At 41.7% G+C, this 18636-nt stretch overlaps 1 protein-coding gene across 2 annotated transcripts; it reads right to left on the bottom strand.

Moving 5' to 3' along the window:
* Positions 1-232: 232 nt before the first annotated feature.
* Positions 233-18385, bottom strand: nlk1 (nemo-like kinase, type 1). Of its 2 annotated transcripts, XM_065964448.1 has the most exons (12): positions 11750-11876; positions 8862-11135; positions 8287-8416; positions 8143-8198; positions 7679-7785; positions 6676-6761; positions 6221-6430; positions 5965-6066; positions 5305-5391; positions 4989-5187; positions 4799-4892; positions 233-4203 (listed from the first exon to the last, which is right to left on the bottom strand). In XM_065964448.1, the coding sequence occupies exons 2-12, from the start codon at positions 9143-9145 to the stop codon at positions 4155-4157; spliced, it is 1404 nt and encodes a 467-aa protein (XP_065820520.1). In that variant the 5' UTR covers positions 9146-11135; positions 11750-11876; the 3' UTR covers positions 233-4154. The 2 variants fall into 2 exon arrangements, 1 of the variants encoding a protein (XP_065820520.1); XR_010668847.1 differs by lacking the exons at positions 233-4203; positions 4799-4892; positions 4989-5187; ... (5 more) ...; positions 8143-8198; positions 8287-8416 and adding exons at positions 12818-12989; positions 13384-13447; positions 13891-14147; ... (1 more) ...; positions 16413-16563; positions 17818-18385 and having other exon boundaries at positions 10644-11135; positions 11750-12210.
* Positions 18386-18636: the final 251 nt, after the last annotated feature.

Below are 18636 nucleotides of genomic sequence, written 5' to 3'. Positions count from 1 at the left end.
ATGTGAAGCAGCTGAACTGACTTTCAGGAATCATTCTGGAGCTTCCTGATGCAGATCATTCACTGATCTGTAAATCTAGAAGTCTGTTCTCATGTGAAGAAGCGCTGATCTGCATGAATTCAAACTGAAGATGTTCTTCTACATAAAATGAAATATCGCTCACTGACCCTTTCCTTTTTTTATGAGCTCATCAATGTGAACACAGAGAAAAAACTTCAAAACAGGCTAAAGGTATATTATCCAGTGTCCATTTATTTATTTCATCATTCACTACTTTAACTCTAAACTTTTTTTTTTTTTTTTTTAAGAAATTCAAGTATTTGTTGGGAACACAGGTCAAAAAAAAACAAAACAAAAAACCTTTATGCTAAAACAAGGACAAAACATCAGTTTCATATTTAGAATAATAAAAACATCAAGTTTCTTTTCATAGAAGAAAAACAAGTCTAATCTCTACAGATGACCGCTTTGTCCAACCCGCTCTGCGTCAGTTCTAATCCAGCGTTGAAAACACCGAACAGACAAGCTGAACGTGAGACTCGCCAGGTGAACTCTGAACACACTAAACCGGTCATCTAGTTTAAAATCCGTTTCTCACCTGGAAGGATCTCTACAAACACAACAACAGAACAAAAAAAAAAAAAGAAAGCAAATAAAAAGTCCAAAAAAGGGAAAACGGTTCAAGTAATTGTTCCCTAAAGCTGACGATTGTTTCTCAAAATTACTCCACAAACTTTGTTTGAACCTTTCCTCTAATATTTGCAGATTAATTCCATGAAAAGTTGAAGGTAGAATTAATCATGACCATTTATTTTAAGTATACTTGTGTTAGTGAAGCTTTTGCAACGAGGGGATTTGTTCCTTCAGTTTTCTGCTGTGACAGATGGATCAAAATGAGTGTGTATATGGTGTAACGGCAGCATTGTTGACATCTTTAGTGATTGTAAAGGCATCCAAACAGGACAAATACTTAAAGATCATCAGGGTTTCTCACCAAAATGGAGCTGCAGGGTGTTAAAAGTAAAATGGTAAGTAGGGGAAAGTTTGTTTTATGTGAACTTATTCTGATCAAACGTAACAATTTGAGGACTAAATACACAAAAACATTAACACTAATGCTTTTCTTTAAGGTCGCCGTTTTGTAGTCATGTGATCACAACGAAACGGTGACACTTTAAACAAAAGAATCAGTGTGGTCTGAGAGGTTCGCTCACTGTTCTTGTATTTTTAGGGAACAATTAGTCAAGCTGTATTCCGACTCTTGGCTTCATTAAAATCTAATTAGAGCACAACAAAAACAAAACTTCTAATAAAAATCACTTCCTAAAGATGAATTAAATAAAAATTACCACAAAATGTACGCTTTTGTCGTCGCCGACAAACCGAACCATTGCACAGCATTCAAACCAAAATGCTCTCCGTGGGATAATAACTATACACATGCAGATATACAAGGTAGGTAAATCTGGCAGCCTCGACGGGAGGCTTGCTATGTGTTCCTGTAGAAGAGGAGCTGAGGTTTCAGGGGTTTAAAAAAAAAAAAGAAAACCAACAACAACAAAAAATAATCAGGGAAACAGAGGATCAGGGCACCACCTGCTGGAGGTTCAGGGCATGTACAAGGAGAAAAAAAAAAAACTTATTATACACAATCCAGGAAGTGAGCAGCCACAGAAACAAACAAGTGTTCTGTGAGATTTCAACACAAAGGAAGGCTTTAAAATCTAAGTGTGATCGGAGATGACAAAACAGGGGCCCAAACATCTCAGCTCCTCCAGACACCAAAGGATCATACTGACGGTTTAAACATGAAGCTTTGTCAAGAATCTGATTATTCCCGCGAGGCAGAAGAATCCATGAAATGAATAAGTGGCCTTCATTTAGTTTTCAGGGAAATGTAGTTAACACAAATATTTTTTCTTTATGGATCTTCATGATTCACATTGGTCACCTCTTCAGGAGAAAAAGCTGAAAGTGTGGAGTAAACTAAAAAAAAAAAAATCACATCCTCACGCACGACAGATGAAGACGTCACCTCAGCTTCTGGGAGCATGTGACATTTCCAATCGTGGAAAAAAATTATTTCTTAGCAGCCGAGTTTGACAGATAATCAATCAGCAGTTTTCACCTGGTCTTAAACATGACTGCAGGAACAATCAACCCGGAGGATGTTCTGATGAGACGACAGAGATTCATGTTAGCCATCAGTGTGATTTTCTTTGATTTCAGGGAGGAAACTTCATTTCGTTGCCTTTGGTCTCGCTGCACATTTGACATAAAAAATGATGCACGACATGATCCGTCTGCGTGTCCTCACTCTTCAGATATAATCCCATTATTCATCATCAGCCCTGATCATGCAAACACACGATCGACACTGGTGCATCCCCTCATGAGGCTTTGTACCTTTTTCTTTGTTTTGTTTACAAACAGGTCACCGGAGCCTCAAACTACAAAACGATATTAATAACAACTACAAATCAAAAGAGAAAAAAAAAAAAAAAGCAGCAGCATTTCAGCGACAATATCTCTCTCCTCTCAAAACCTCACACTGATTCTGAGCGGCGGGGCGAGAGACGAGGAGCGAGCGCAGAAGTAAAAAACGAGCAGTTGGAGGAATGACATTTAAGTTGTGACAGGAGGGTTTTCACTTTACACATATTCACACGTTACTTCTTCTTCTTCTTTTCTGTTTCCTCTTTCCAGGGTTTGAGGTAACCAAGACCGCAGAGACGGATCGCTTCAAACTAAAAAACGGTGGAGACACACACTCTTCAACAAACACTCAATAAATAAGAATAGAAAAAAAAAAAAGGGTCGCAGTTTCCTCTTTCTCTCCTCCGGCAGGGAAAAGAAAAAGCACCTCACATAAGTAACAAAGACTGTTATCCACCTCGACAGGCCAGATATAAAAAAAGCTCAATAATTGTTAGTTTGGCGTCTTTTGTCTGCTTGTGAGGATTTTAAGAATCAGTTTGTGATTAAAAAATCCTGATTTAACTCTCTCATCCTCGGGGCCTAAGCTTTAAAGATGTTTCCGTCTAAATGACTCATCAAACCAAAAACTTCTAGGATAACTATCTGACCCGTTCAGTCACAAAAAACAAGCACTTAAAAGTGGATGTACTAATCAGAAACTCTGAGAATTATGTTGCCGCCTCGCACCACCGCAGACTGGAAGTGTTTGTACCCATCAATCATTTAGACCCCAGAATATGTATTAAAAACGGTGGCTATGTTTCATAATACAGGGATTCCCCTTTAAAGGTGTTCAAACAACACTGATACTAAGACTAAACATTCTCCTCCAAGCTGCGATAAGAAAACGACATCAAAGCTGACTGTTCTTGGGAGAAACAGTGAGGAACTGGGACTGTTGTTGAAACCTGCTACATCTGTTAGATTGCATTATTGTCGCAAAAAAAACCCCAAAAAAAACACAGTGAGTGATGTGTTCATATGCAGTCCGGATTCACAGAGAAACAAAAAGAGAGAAAACCTTGGAGGTTTTTGGCGGTTAATGTTGTGTTGTTTGGCGGGTTTCCGTGGGAGAGCTCGTGACACACCGATCCGGTAAGCTGGTGGTACAGCAAGAACCCAAAAAAGTCTGATTGGCAAGCGAGGATGCCAAGTGTGTGTGTGGTTTTTTTTTCTTCTTCTAATTAAACCATATTGCACAGGGCTGGAATGAATTCAAATATCAACTAAGCAACAACTCTACCAAACAATTAAAATCATTATTTCTTAATGTCTCTACTAACATAGATGGGAAATCCAGTCTAGTACCAAGTTCACTTATTTCCTTCTCTTATTCCTCCTCAAGCACTTCAGCAGCATTTCTTTTAAATTGAGCACCGAAAAAAAAGCCTCAGGCATCTGCTGTCTGGGTCGTCCAAGAAGTTGAGCAGTAGTTTTCAGATTCTTTTAGATTTGCAGAAGGGGGGGGGGGGGAACTGAGAAGATTTTTTTTTTTTTAGGAGGAGCTCAGATGAGTTTTGTTTTCCTCTGTCATGGTGGGGTGGGTTTGTTTCCCCACCATGTGAACACAAAAGAAAAAAAAAAAAGATAAAGACCCAAACGCTTCTGTAATTTCCGATGTCCCGGAACACGAAAATCAAACTGCTGTCGCTCCCCAAGAGGGCGAAGAGGACAGTTCATCTCTCCTCTTTCCTAGAGACCTTGGAGGAGTGCCATGCGGTCGACCTGAGGACCCAAAAAGAAAGTTTCAGACACAGAGCAGCTAACATTCATCAATCTGTCAGGGTTCAGTAGACGTATCGTGCAGATCAGATTGTTTGGCATTTCCAGAATGTGGAAAAACCCAAACGTACCGGAAATAATAAGCTGCACTCGTTTACAAAAGAGTTCAAAATGAATTCCTCATCAACAAACTCAGTAAAACAATTTGACATTAAGAACTAATATGTACAAGACCAAAGCAGGCTGAGTAGAGATTGTGTTATGTAGTCTTCTAATGGGGGTAGCAAAGTGGTATCGCTTATCTTACCGTTTTAACTTCAACTACTGCTGTGGTTAGTAATGCTGTAGCTTTAGCTTTTAACTATGGATGGCAATGTTGTCATATTAGCTCACTGCTAGCTGTAGTTAAGTATCAATCAGGGATGTGATGGGCAAAGGACGATAACGCAGGAATTTATTTTTGAACCTTATTTTTCACATGCCAACAGAGGAAGCATGTTTAGTATTAAACTACATGCACAGGGCGGACTAAATAAAAGGAACGTGGAACAGAGCACAAAAAAAAGAGAAAGACGCTTAATTATGAGTTCCTCCTCACCTGATGAAGGTCTTGAAGGCAGCACTCTGAGGGTTGATGCACAGCGGAACTCGTTTCCCCTGCTGGTGCTCCGTAATGAAGCGATGGATTAACTCTGATGGTGGGACAGAAAGGGACACGGCACAATGAGAATTCCTAATCGCACAGTAACACTCACAGTGGGCGTCAGTCGATGTGGAGAGCTTGGTACCTTTTCCCTGCCACACTGACAGCAGACTGTTTTCGTAGCTGTGGCTGAACGGGCGCTCGGCGACTGGCTCAAAGTCCCGGGTGTAAACTCGGCCACTGGGGACAGAGTAGCAGCACTGACACATGCAGGTGTGGTAGCGGAGACGGCCCTCGTCCAGGTATGGGTGAGAGAGGGCGTCACTGCCGGAAATCCGCTTAGCCTGCACAGAGAGGGATACATTTAGTCGCTGTCCTGATCCAGAAACACGTATTGTGTCAGCTGGTGACACGCACGCACGCACGCCAGGCGTCTGTTGGTCTGTTCTGTGTGAACTCACCGGATCAAAGACCAGCATCCGACAGAGCAGGTGAACAGCCTCGTGTGTGGCTCCATCAGACAGCATGTAGAGCACGGACAGTGACGGCTGGGCAAAACAAAAACAAACACTTTCATAAGTCTTGATGTAAATATTTGTGTTTATAAACCATTGGTACTTCAGTGCAGATATCATCTCAGCCAAATATGACAATTCCACATTCTTCTTTTCTTTTTTTGATATGATATATATGATATGACCGAGCAGCCTGGTGCCATAAAATCATTCATGATGCACTGAAAACTGACATACATACATTTTAAATACAGGGAGGAAAGGAAAGCGCTTATCCCAGCTAATTTAAGTATATACCTGATTTTTTTCTCTCACATTTGACCCATCCAACTCAAAAAAAATATATGCTTAATGTTGGCTTCACTGTCTGTTCAATTTGTCTTAATATCCTCTGCGGCTTAACTTTAAATTCTGCATGACACCTAAAATCATTTCTCACATTTCTGAACTTAACAAAGCCAGACATATACAAACTCACTAGGCAGATTTTAAAACCATTTTCTTTACTTCTGTGAAATATTTAGACATGTTTGTTGTTGTTTTCTGTCTGTGTTGGTGGACTGCGAGTGTGAGCGGACCACACACACACAGAGATACGTTACGTACCGGTTTGTGCGGCCCCCTCAGGATGTGGGCTCTAGCTCCTTCACAGGCGGACGACAGGGCAGAGAGAGGCGGAGTTCCCAGCAGGTCTGTGATCAGATCCAGCTGGACCAGGACAAGAGGCAGGACAGGTGTGTTAAAGTAAGTGCTCACATCTTTTACTGCTAAACTACAAAGAGTGACAACAAATAAAAAGCACTAGTTCTAAGGATTTGAATACTAAATATGATGTCAACCCGAACCCGTCAGATAAATTCACCTGTTGGATCGGGCTTTGAGCCTGGAAGAGGATGCGGCGTCCCAGCAGTTCGGCAAAGATGCATCCCACCGACCAAACGTCGATGGCCGAGCCGTAGTGTCGGCATCCCATCAGCACCTCCGGAGCTCTGTAGTACTGCGTCACCACCTCCTGGGTCATGTGACGCGACGGGTCGGGCTCCTCCACCCTCGCCAAGCCGAAGTCACAAATCTTACCACAAGAAAAATGTTTTCAAAGACACTGTTGGATTCTTTTGTACAAACTTCAGGACTAGTTGGTATTCTGGGTGTTTTCAGACTTTTGATTCACAATGAATAGTAGTTCAGATTATTCTGCGCTCCCCTTTCACCAAACGAGAAATGTTTTTATATTGCGTCTATTTTATTTTGTGTGTTTTTTCGCGCGACACACAACAAAAAAAAAAAAAACACTTCTTGTGTGAGAAGGTTTCTTACCTTCAGTAAGCAGTTGCTGTTGACCAGTAGGTTTCCAGGTTTGATGTCCCTGTGCAGGATCCCAGCGGAGTGCAAGTACTTCAAACCTGAGCAACACAACATCATTTCATGTCTTCTGTGTCCTGCATTCTCAAGTAAGCTTCAGCTTTTGTACTGTGCATGTTTGTACAAAATGTATGTCAAAAAGGTTAAAAAATGAATCAATAAAAAAAACACAATTAGTGCACTGGATTTGTATTATAACGAGGCTCTTAGGGGTAATTGAATGCATCTAAACCTTTATTATTCTAGGGGACTTTTGCCTTTACCGTTAGGACAGCTGAAAAGAAAGACAGGAAATGTGGGGAGGAGAGAGCGGGGGTAGATATGCATCCAAACGGTAACCTACGACTGTAGACTTTGTAAATGGACGCACGCGCTACCAGTTGAGCTACGCTGGCACCCCTGGATCTGAACCTTCGATGATGATTTTGTGACCCTTCTATTAAACAAAATTAAAGAATGTGTTTCAGCGTATCCCTCTTAGGGACTGCACTGCTCACGAGTCACCTTTTCTTCTTATAGATATGTAACGTAGTTGCAGATGAATCAATGATGAAAATAGTAATGGAACCCCCCTCAAAAATAACTATTTAACTATACAAGAAACCAGTTGTTGACATACTGTTTTTTCTTTTGTCATTAAAATTAAGTAACTGGAAACAGAGTTTTTGGAATACTTTTAAAGATATCTGTATTTTTATTAAGAAGGAATTGTTAGATCACTTAAAAAGAGTCATCGCTAAACACGTTTTGTTAATTTGTTTGTAAATTACTTTTGAAATTCTTTGTATCAAAGTGTGACCTACTAATAAAGTTTAAATTGCCTTAAATAACTGCAAGAAGCTACATGTTTTAATAGTGTATCTCCCTATAACATAAATAACCATTATATCTGTGCAGTGTCTTGATTATTAAAGCTCAGCTCAGCTACCACCCCTCTGCCACTGTAGTGTCTACTCACCTCGAAGGATCTGATAGAGGAAGACCTTGATGTGGTCGGTGGTAAGAGGCTGAGGAGACACGATCACTTTGTGCAGGTCGCTCTGCATCAGTTCTGTTATCACGTAGCTGCCAGAGGGGGGTGGATGTCAAGGAAAAACCACAGCTCATGCACGGCCTGACCTTGCACCGCCCACACAATCACGGTGCATCTCTGAGCACGGGTCTGGTTGAACATTGTCAATAACACAAAAAAAAAAAAAAAGAAGAAAGATGTGAACCAGAAGGTTTAATTATTCACATCTACAGAGAGAAGCTAGATTTAGACCAGAGAGGAGCAGTGGCTAAATTATTAAAAAGGAGGACATGACAGGGACAATTAAAAGCGGAGAAACTGGGGCAGAAGGTGTGACGAAGTTATTATAATAACAGAAAGAGGCTTGTTGCCGACTTATAATCAGTTTTGTCTGAATTCAGAAAGGATACATTTCCTCAAAGCAGTCGATTTGCGGAGGCTGCAAAATGTCCAGTGCTGACAAAACCTGCAAAAAAAGAAAATTTAGTTAGTCCTCTGTTCTCCAAAATCTGTGAATTGCCCCCCCCACCACCACCACTTAGTCCCATTATTACATTGTCATGTTTGAAGAAGCACAGCATCCGCAGCTCTCTGAAAACCCTCTTACAGGAGACCAGGTTCTGGAAGACATTGGGCATCTTTTTCAAAGCCACCTTGCGACCGTCGCGTGGATCTGTAACAGACCTGCAAGGAATCACAGGTAGTTTAGCCTCCAAACATGAATCATTAGAAGTGTTAAATTAAAAAAAAAAAAAATAAGATAAGCGCTCATCTGCAAAAACCATTGTGATGCTCTGCTGCAGATAGTGCCAGGCCCTGCTGGACAAACTATGTGACAACACAATTTCTTAATTTACACACAGATTTTTTTGCGTTTTGTCTTAAAAAAAACATGGAACAGGAACATGCCTGTATGTGAAACAGTATGTGTTAATGGCATGTATCAGCTGCTTTAATCAGATAAATTACATCAGCAAAACTCTAACAATAATGCAAAATTTAATGAGAACAACATGAGGATCAGTGTGATGGATAACTTGAGGGTGAGCATCATTATTATTTATAAAAAAATAAATAAAATAAAAAAACACTGGTGAAGTTCTGGATAGTGCTTCTGAATAACATTTACCAGACAACGCCAAATGCGCCATAACCGATCGGGCGGTCCGGCTCCATCTCTGGGGGACTGGGCACCTCGCTGGCCGGGTTGCTGTAGGGCTGAGGCACCGCTGCTCCGCCGCCGGCGCTACCTCCGAGGGCTGTGGGGTGGCGAGGGGTCCCCGCCGGGGCAGTGGGTCCAGTCAGGCACGGTGTAGCGCTGAGGCCCGTGGATGGAGCTCCGCAGGAAGTGTTGACACAGAAGTACTTGTGGCCCAGCTCAGAGCCCGGAAACAAGTCTCCACGAAATGCCATGCCTCCTCTCAACCAAAAAAAAAACAAAAAAAAACCCCGAAACACAGTGTGTGTGTGAGTGTGAGAAAAGAGAGCTGCTTCCCGGCTAGGTGCGGAGGAAACACCGCTTTCCAGTCAGCATTATCTCCCAGCTCCCTGTATGCGCAAAGAAGGAGGACATGCAGCTATAACTGATTTAAACCAATAAACATCAAAGCTGCCTTGTTGACACTGATCGAAGCTGGTTTACTTTCACAAAACATGAACAAAATAACTCAAAAAAACACAGTCACAGACTCTTAAAATGATCTTTGTTTTTGTAGCAGGCTGCACTCACCTGGTTTAGTAGTTAACTTAGCTTTGCAGCTAGCGGACGATGGACACAAATGTGGGGGGGAAAATATACCTTGAAAGTCGATTTTTTTTTTTGTTTTTTTACGTCTTGCCACACAAGCTGCAGAGTAAATGCAACTCGTAGAAGCGTATGCATTCACGTTATTACTTTCCTGTTTGGAAATTCCGAGTAAATAAAAGCCCCTAACAGTGAGGCAGTAAGCGGAGCTATCGTGCTAAACCAGCTGTTCGTAAGTAATAGGTTAACCCAGTGATGACCCATTTAACTCGGTTACAATGACCTACATATTTTTATACAAGAGAGCTGCGCCTTTGTGATTTTTAAATCTTCAAACTAACACACAAACCAAGCTTCGGGGGGTTTTAAAAGGCGATGGTAGAAATACTAGTTTGAGACCGGTGAGAAGCCGAGTTCGATGCTCGACGGCGGCGCTCCTGCCCCCGGCTCCTGGAGCTTTTGGTCTGCCCGCTAGCTGTCCATTTCGCCGCGATTCCCTGATTGCAAGCGACCCATGTAGGCAGCTTCTTGTGTTTTCGGGACGAATGCCGTCTCATCCAGCGGGTGTATGTTTAATCCAAGCTGGATATCTTGGTCGCTTTCACAGCTACAGCTAGCTGGTGTAGCTTGTTGAAGTAGGAGGAGCTGGGTGAAGCCGGGTGGGGGAGGGTGGAGGCTCTTCACTGCTGTAAACAATGCTAACTTAGCTTTTTGGGTGCTTTCATGTTACAATCACATGAGCAAACCCCATCATCAAGCAGGAGCAGAATACAAGACATGCATTTTTACTGCTTTTTTTTTTTTTTTTTTAATACAGTAGTAACTATGCACCGGGTACAATCAATCTGCACAGCCACAAAAATGTGTCACCAAAAGTAGCTACAAATTACATGGCAATTTACCTTTTTTTTTTTTGTTTTTTTTAGAGAATTACAAATCAGCATCCAGAGTAAGAGCAAAGATCACATGAGAGCAGAGAAAGTTATGCACATTCAATGTTCATGGGGATATACACAAGTAATTATTAGTTTGCCTTTATCAGCTGCTGAAAGGTATTTACATGATGGCCCATCTTAAACATCCCATGCTGTGTGAGAATGCTTCCCTCCCACCTTCTGAAGAATCTCAAAAAAGGCAAACTGGAGACTGTTTTGTTGTAAATTATGAGGGGGGGGGGGGTTGCTGAGATTAATCATGTTACATAGTCCAGGTGCTTAGGTCCCCATCATAAACAAACATTGATATGGAGTATAAATGATCAAAAAACAGCAAGAGCTTTACAAAATCATGACAGGCTGTGCAATCAAAAACAATGACATGGCAAATAGAGATAGGTAATTGCGAAGCCATATTAATAAAAAATACACACTATATCTTTCTTCCCTATTTTAATGAGCAGAGGTCTCCTATTAGTGTTGTCCACGGTCTCTTCTCCGGCATCTGACTCGCAGGACATTGTAGAGTATGCAACACGTAGCCTTCATTTAACAGTCTGTCAGTGTTCAGAGTTGGTAAGCTGTTTCACACTGCGGATGGAGCTGGGCTTCACAAAAACAAGCGAAAGGTCCAGAAAGGCCTCATGAAAACCCGTGAGCCAGGCTGAGTAGGAAAGACAATGTCCTTGACAGCTTCTGACGCTCTGTGTTCACTTCTGGCAGTCTGTTAAAAAAAAAGAAAAGAAAGAAAGTGAAAGCGGTTAATTTGATAGTCATTTTTTGTTTGTTTAAAAAGTTAAAATGTGTTTCAACATACACTTAGCAGTTCTTTCTAATAATAGATACACATTCCAGTGGTCTGAAAAGTAACTTCAGAGCGTAATTTAGTTATACTGTGGCATTGATACGTTTGGAATTGGTTCATTAACCCTCAAAAGAGGTATTAAGAAACTTGAAACCAATGCATATAAGCTCATTACAGTCACATGTTTATTTATGTATTTTATTTAACTAGGACAGTACACGTACATTAATCAAATTGTTTGTATGTATTTATTGTTGGAGCCCAACCACTCTGGATAGAACACTGATTCTAGATGGGAAGAATATACAAATGACTGATTTGTGGGTTGGGAACCAGTGACTTAGTAACATCATTTGAGGACATTTATCAGATTGTTTCCAGAGAGACTAAAGGCTGAGTGGTGTGGAAGAGCTTGCCAGGACTTACACCTGAAACATCTGAAAATACTTATATATTACACCTCGATAGCATCAGTTTTAAATGTAAACGCATTTTGAACAACATGATTGTACATAGCAATGATTCACACACACCTGGACTGGAAACTGTCTCTCAGTTCTCTCCTCCACGAGTCCTTCTTTAACCAAATCCTCTGCCACCATACCCATTACCGCCCCCATCCCTCCCCACCCCCCACACCCCACCCCCAACCCCCCCCCCACAGCGTGCTAGCTATGGGGCTGGGGGGCAATACTGGAGCAGTCAGTTACCAGCAGTCCCACTGTGCTAGCACTGGACACAGTAACGGCCACACTAGTGGTTCCCACTGGGCCTGTGCTCGTTGGGTCAGGATTGGGGTCACCCTGGTTGGCGTGAGTGCCCATGTGACCCTGGAGCTGTGTGGCTGTCTTGCACTGCACTCCACACAGTTGACAGTGCAGCACCCCGCCAGGACCGGTCCCACCGAAGCTACCCCGCGCCCCGCCGCTCTCCTTCCACTCCTGACCATGGTGCTTCTGAGCGTGGACACGCAGATAAGTGAGGGTGGTGAAGCCTGGAAGACAAGCACAAAACCTTTATGAATAAATGTTTGCCATGTTTAGCCTATTCTAGTTACGAAACAGTGTTATACACTATTCATTATTTTATTGTTATATTTTTTACATATCACAGAACCAAATATATAATAATGTACTTAAGTGACTCCAAACTGAGAAATTGTGGACATTTCCCAGTTTGTAACCATTAATAAATCTAATACTGCATTGTGAGTTATGCTATAATTGCAGTAGTGAGAAGCATTGAAGTAGACTAACTCAGGAACTGTACCTAAAAGAGAATCCTAATGTTTTTAAAGCTGGGTCCTACTTTGACATATACTGTAGGTACAACAAGTTTTTAATCATTTCAGTACATTGTGACTTCTGGCAACTGTGAACAGGCTGTAATGGCTGCAATGTCATCCTGGGGGAAAATCTCAATCAAGGTACATCCACTAAAATGTTTGATAGATTTACCACTGACAGAATCAGATTGTTATTTGAAGTGTCTGACAGCCACCCAGGAAGGATACAGACAAACTCTGCAGAGACGCCTTATTCTTCAGCTCCAGTTGAATGAATTTAACCGGAATGATTTTGTGAGGGTATCGTGTGTCTTACTGCGGTTGCACAGGTGGCATTGGTGGTGCTGCGACTGGTTGTGGACCCTCATGTGATCGGTGATGTACGCAGCAGACAGCAGCTTCCCACAGATGTGACACGGCACCTTCTCCTCGTGCCGGATCAGGTGGGCGCGGAGACGATCTCGCGTGGCAAACGCTGACGTGCATGTCTGGAAAACATGAGGACCACATGTACAGATATGTTAAGTCATGAGAGGAGACAAACAGAGAACAGAACGTTTTAAAAACAAGGATGAAGTCATCTAACATTGTATGAATGATTGTCAACAAAAAAGTGCTGGATTACAAAAAGCTTAATCTTTTGTTGTTTTGAACAGAAAATACAATTGTAAAAGTTTAATTAGATTGAATAAACACGTGATCCTCTTCATCTTTCTATTTTTTTTTTAAACAAATGTACAGTGTCTTTGAGTTCCTGAAAAGCACTTTATAAATAAAATGTATTATTATTATTTAAGTAACCCTGGTAGTTCTGATCAGCACTAAAACTATTCACCAAACTATTTAAGTTGAACTCAAGTAAACAGACAAATGAAATGTTACCGTGCACTTGAACGGTCTCTCTGTCGAGTGCACTTGTCGAACGTGGCTGTTGAGGTGGTCTGGTCTGCAATAAATACAGATAAACACCAAACAAACAAGATATTGTGTTACTTTAAGGGTAAAAACTGTGCAAGCATTTAGTCTGGAACATATATTACCTTTTCTAAGCTGTAAAGGCAGCAAAAAGCTATTTGGGGAAAATGCATCCCTCTTATTATGTCAACTAGAAGTTCTCTTGTATGCTCCTCACATTGTAATTCTAAGAGTCCGACAACATTACAGCAATGGTCTCTACAGTAAAAGACGTTGTTGATAGAGAGATGAAAAACAGCCTTTACAGCTCTCTCTTTTAATCCACTTGAATACTTCATTCATTTGTTGACTTTACCTTGTAGAACACAGGAGTAGCTAGTCTAACGATGAGTTTTTGTTATCTATTAGTCCTTATAATCACAGAATATGTTTTTTTTTTTTTTTTTTTAAATTGCTGTGTTTCCGAGTCTGTACCTGGAGAAGGCCTTGGCGCAGTGAGGACAGATGTACGGTTTCTCCACGCCGCCTTGGTGTGAGCGCACGTGATAGCTCATCCGGTCTTTCCTCTTGAAGCGCTGCTGGCAGATTGGGCAGGAGTACGGCTTCTCGTCCGAGTGTGACAGGCGATGACGGTTGAGGTGGTAGACGTCTCTGAAGGCCTTCCCGCAGGCCTCGCAGGCGTGGTTCTTCCTCACCTGGTTGGTGTTGGGACTGGGATTGGGGTTTGGGTTCTGAGGAACAGCAGCAGAGATACTGTGAGGCTCTGTGGGAGCATCAGCTGAGATAGTCAGACAAGTCTACAGAGAATGGCAGCTGTCAAAACTCTTTCTTTACGGTTAAGGCCAATGTTTTTAAAAGGCTTGAGAGAAACCAGATAATGTTAGAGTCATACAGAGAGCGTTGTTTAATCAAGACTATATTGACAAACTATATTTGCTTTTACTAATGGAGTTTTTAGCTGGTTATGAAACAGACTGAGGCCTCTATATAATCTATTAAAGCAAACAAAACATAACCAACAATGGTTGTCCTCACTGCCACCAGGTCAGTGTCAGACGAGGCAATTAACAACTTTGTTTACAATATTTTCAAGGCAGTAATTCTTGGAGTTATAATGACAAGAAATAAGGAAATAAGGTGTTATAAAGCAAGTAATAAGAGATATTTTTCATCAGAAAACACTGCCAACATATGTAATGGCCCGATCAGTAAAGATATAAGATTTAACTCTACAGGGTTTTCTCAACATGAGCACAAAAAGAAAGCCTCACAAAGAAACCTTTGAATGATCGAGGATATTTGTGCTGACATTGCATTCGGGAAAAAAAAGAGAAAGAAATGGAAAAGGACTCAAACTATAGAAAAGAAATCTCAAAGAAAACCCAGAATAAGTGCCCTATAGAAAGACAGCTTAGAGAGGTTTGGCCACAGTTTTCTAAATCTTCTCCAGGTGTTCCTAAGATATCATATTCACGAGAAACAGGCAATATCAATGGTCAGAAAAGTGCGTTTTTTTTAAATCGTAACATCAGAGTGAGGTTGACCTTTGATTTTTGGGCACTTTATTATTTTGTCCAATCAGATATTTGTTTGGAATAGTGTCATGATCATTATAGCTCTTGAGTAATGGCCCAAAAATATTTTTTAGGAGGCAATGATGACCTTTGACCACCAAAATCGAATCAGATCATCCTTGAGTCAAAGTGTTTGAGCAGATTTGTAATAAACCCTCCTGGTACAGAGACATGAAATAGATGATTGATCTTTTAATGTTGGTCTGAACTCTCTCTGTATACAGTATATATTATACTCAGCTTACCACCTGCTCCATGGAGCCAACAACAACAACAGCTGCCTGGATGGGTTGAGGTGCCACAGCCATGGTTACGGTTGCCGGGGCAATGGACACAGAAATTGGCTGGCTCTCTTGGTTGGCGTGCTGACCAGGCTGGGAAAGGCTGTCCGGGGCAATGGAGGTGGGGGGGGGAGGAGGGAGAGAGGTAGGCTGTGGGGGCAAAGTGAGCTGGAGGAGGGAGAGAGGGATGGTCTGCTTCTCCACCCGCACCACCTTCCCTCCTTCCTCCTTCTCCCGGGCGACTCTGTCCTTCATCTTGATGCCCGTGTGCACCGACTGATGCCGCCGCAGGTTGTAGCTGTTCTTGAACTCCTTGTTGCAGGTGGCGCATATGTGGGCCGGCCGACTCGGCTTGGTGAGAGGTTTGACTGAAAGACACAACAGGAGGGCAAATAATGACATTAAGATTTTTTTAATTTCAGTCAGGTTAGAGTTCATAATCAGCGCAGTTTTCAAACACCTATTAAAAGGTAGCTTTCCTGAATCAAACTTAAATGACCCTTTTTTTTTTTTTTTCAACTGTTTGTAGTTCAAACCACTCTCTTGTAAGCTGTCATGCTCTGCTACATGTGTTGCAGACAATGTTGAGAGTTTTGGAAACTATGTAGTTGGAGCACACAATGATACAACAACAACAATGATATGATGACGCACTTTAGAAATCAACCCAGGCATCGTTATCTGTGTAATATGTTCTGTAAATAAAAATCTATATAGGTGGATGTTGGAAAATGTATGCCCTCATACATTTATAGTATAAGCCCATATTATTTGTGACGGGCGCCAGTGTGCTCATATTGATTTCTATTTTAACGCTACTGAAATCTTCAATTGTGTAACATCACTGCTCCAAAGCGATTTTCTCAGTTTGCAGATTTTTTGTAAAAAATGCGTTTAGTAAAAAGTCTGCAGCCAGTTCAGTGGCCTGCAGTCGCTGTAAGGCCCATTTAGTACACCCACAGCTACATTTATATCAACTCACAATAAACATCTAAAATATTATCTAGACATTAGATTAGGATTTATGGGTTGTCCCCTGGTATGCAAAATCAGATTTAAAGGGTGGCCCATGCAAACACTCTGAACACATCCCATTTGTTAACCAGTGTACCCTGCAGTGAGACCCCCCCCCCCTCCTCACCAGGTAAAGGCTCCTCGCTCAGGGCAGCAGTGTCGACGGTGGATGGTGGTGTCACGATGTGCTCTGCTGGAGGACTCTGAGTGGCGCCGGTCAGCTCAGGCAGCAGCTCGGACTGAAGCGGTGTCTCAGGCTGGCTCTGAGTCGTCTGCGTCTACAGAAAGGAACATATTTATGATTAGTCCTTCAGTTTACAGTCCAGCAAACTGAACATAGTCTTCAAACTTTAAGTGTTAATTAAGAGTCGATTGGAGAGAGACTCATTTTGATTCTTTCTTCAAGCAAAAAGTGTCAAATATTCTCTTTCAGCTTCTCAGATTTACACATTTGATGCTTTTCTCTGTTAATAATTGTTCACAGTGTCTTTAGACTGTTTCCCTGTCAAATGAGATGTAAAATAAGGACTTACATTTTCATATTCATTAACTCCTTACTGATCTGTTTGATACCCTTGGCGCTGCAACTGAAAAATGACATAGCGTCTGGGTTTTGAAAATTTGGTTAATTTTGTATGTTTAGCTGGGGATGCAAAATAATATTTGCACATTTTTGGTATCGGTCATTTAATATATTCTGCTGATACAAAGAAACGACTTCACATATGCGGTGGACAGACTGTTTCGATGATACACAGACGGTGCAAATAAGTACATTTAAAACATACAATACATTTTTATTGTTTGTTGTACACACAGATCATTATAAATTACTAGCCTTTAGGTGTTGAAAAATGTAGCAAACGCTGAACTGCTTAAACCTGCATTCTCTCTAATGGACAACAGGGGGCGACTCGAATTGGTTGCAAAATCGGTCTGACTGTACAGTCTATGAGGGTATCATCATCTCATTAGATTTATTACCTACAAGAAAATAAAAAAGACTTTATGGTCCAAATTGCTAGTATCAAGTCTTCTTCAATCTTAATGATGTTCTTTAGTAAAGGATGGTGCTTATAAGCAGAACATGGACAGCAGGGCACAGCTTTAAGGTCATAAATACCCTGTGATTGACAATTAGCTACCAAGGCGACCCATTTACCAACATAGCCACTTCCTCTTTGTATTAAGATGCTTAAAGGAAAACAAGATGGCATTGGCCAAAAATGCCAAATGTAATGCTTCAAATCGCTAAAACAGGAACCAGTGGGTGCTGAAATGCTCCTCTCCACCGAGCATTTTGGATACATTTTCAAATTTACGGCAACAACCTGCAACAACCAACTTTACCCTGACCCTTCTCTGACCTCCTCCTTTTTAGACGCCCCCCCCCTCCCTCCCTATTTTAACCCCATGCAGAAATACCCCCCACCCTCTCTCTCTCTCTCTCTCGCTCTCTCTCTCACACACTTCCCTCCTCCTTATAAAAACGTTAAACCACAAGAGCACCTCAAGCATCAATTAAGACTTACCTGAAAGAGGAAATTACTCCAGGAGGTGTCCATCCTGAACCCTTTTAGGGGGGACTAGACGCTAACCAGCCCGGGATCAAAGAGGGGAGGGAAAAGGGGGCAACGGAGCCCAACAAGAAATGCTCCAGCTGCTGCTATGAAAACAAACCCGAGGCCTGTATCGCAGCTCCTCTCTCTACCTGCCCGGGTTAATCCATGGAAATGTATGATCACATCGGACGATAGGTAGCCTAAATCCACAGTCTAAATGGTGATTAGGTTGCTAAGATTTATGAATTTTTTCGTGGTAATCTGTTGGCAATACACAGGCACTGACAAGATGATTTTGTAAATGCGACAAAATGGTTGGTATCATGCTTGCTTTAATGGTGCATTTTAATATCATTTGCTTATGTCTACTGTAACAAAATTTCAGGAACTGCATGCAAAAAAATATAAATTATTTCTTTACAGGAGATGAGGTTGTCGAAACGTGCTAATCATAGTCAGCAGCTGCTCAAGAGTCATTTATTTGCGATAGCTCCAGAAAGAAGAGAAAAAAAAAAAAAAAAAGGCCGCAGCGTCGTGCTCCTCAGCCTCGGTGTTGCGTACGGGACGTCCCCTAACTTAAAGAGCTCCTGGTCGGCTGCGGTCCATGGCTCCGCCTCGGTGTTTCAATCGACAGGATGACATCTTTCTCTTTTTTTCAAATTCTCTCTCCCTCTCTCTCTCTCCCTCTCACTCCCTCTCGCCCTCCCTCCCTCTCTGTCTTTCTTCCTTTTCTTTTTTTTTTTTTTTTTTATCTCTTCTTCACCCCCTCTGTCCCTCTCCGCTTTAAAG

Source organism: Labrus bergylta, chromosome 16 (assembly GCF_963930695.1).
Source record: "Labrus bergylta chromosome 16, fLabBer1.1, whole genome shotgun sequence".
In the NCBI taxonomy this organism is placed as follows: Eukaryota; Metazoa; Chordata; class Actinopteri; order Labriformes; family Labridae; genus Labrus; species Labrus bergylta.
The sequence above is the reverse complement of the archived record's forward strand: the minus strand, read 5'-3'. Positions and strand labels throughout refer to the sequence as shown.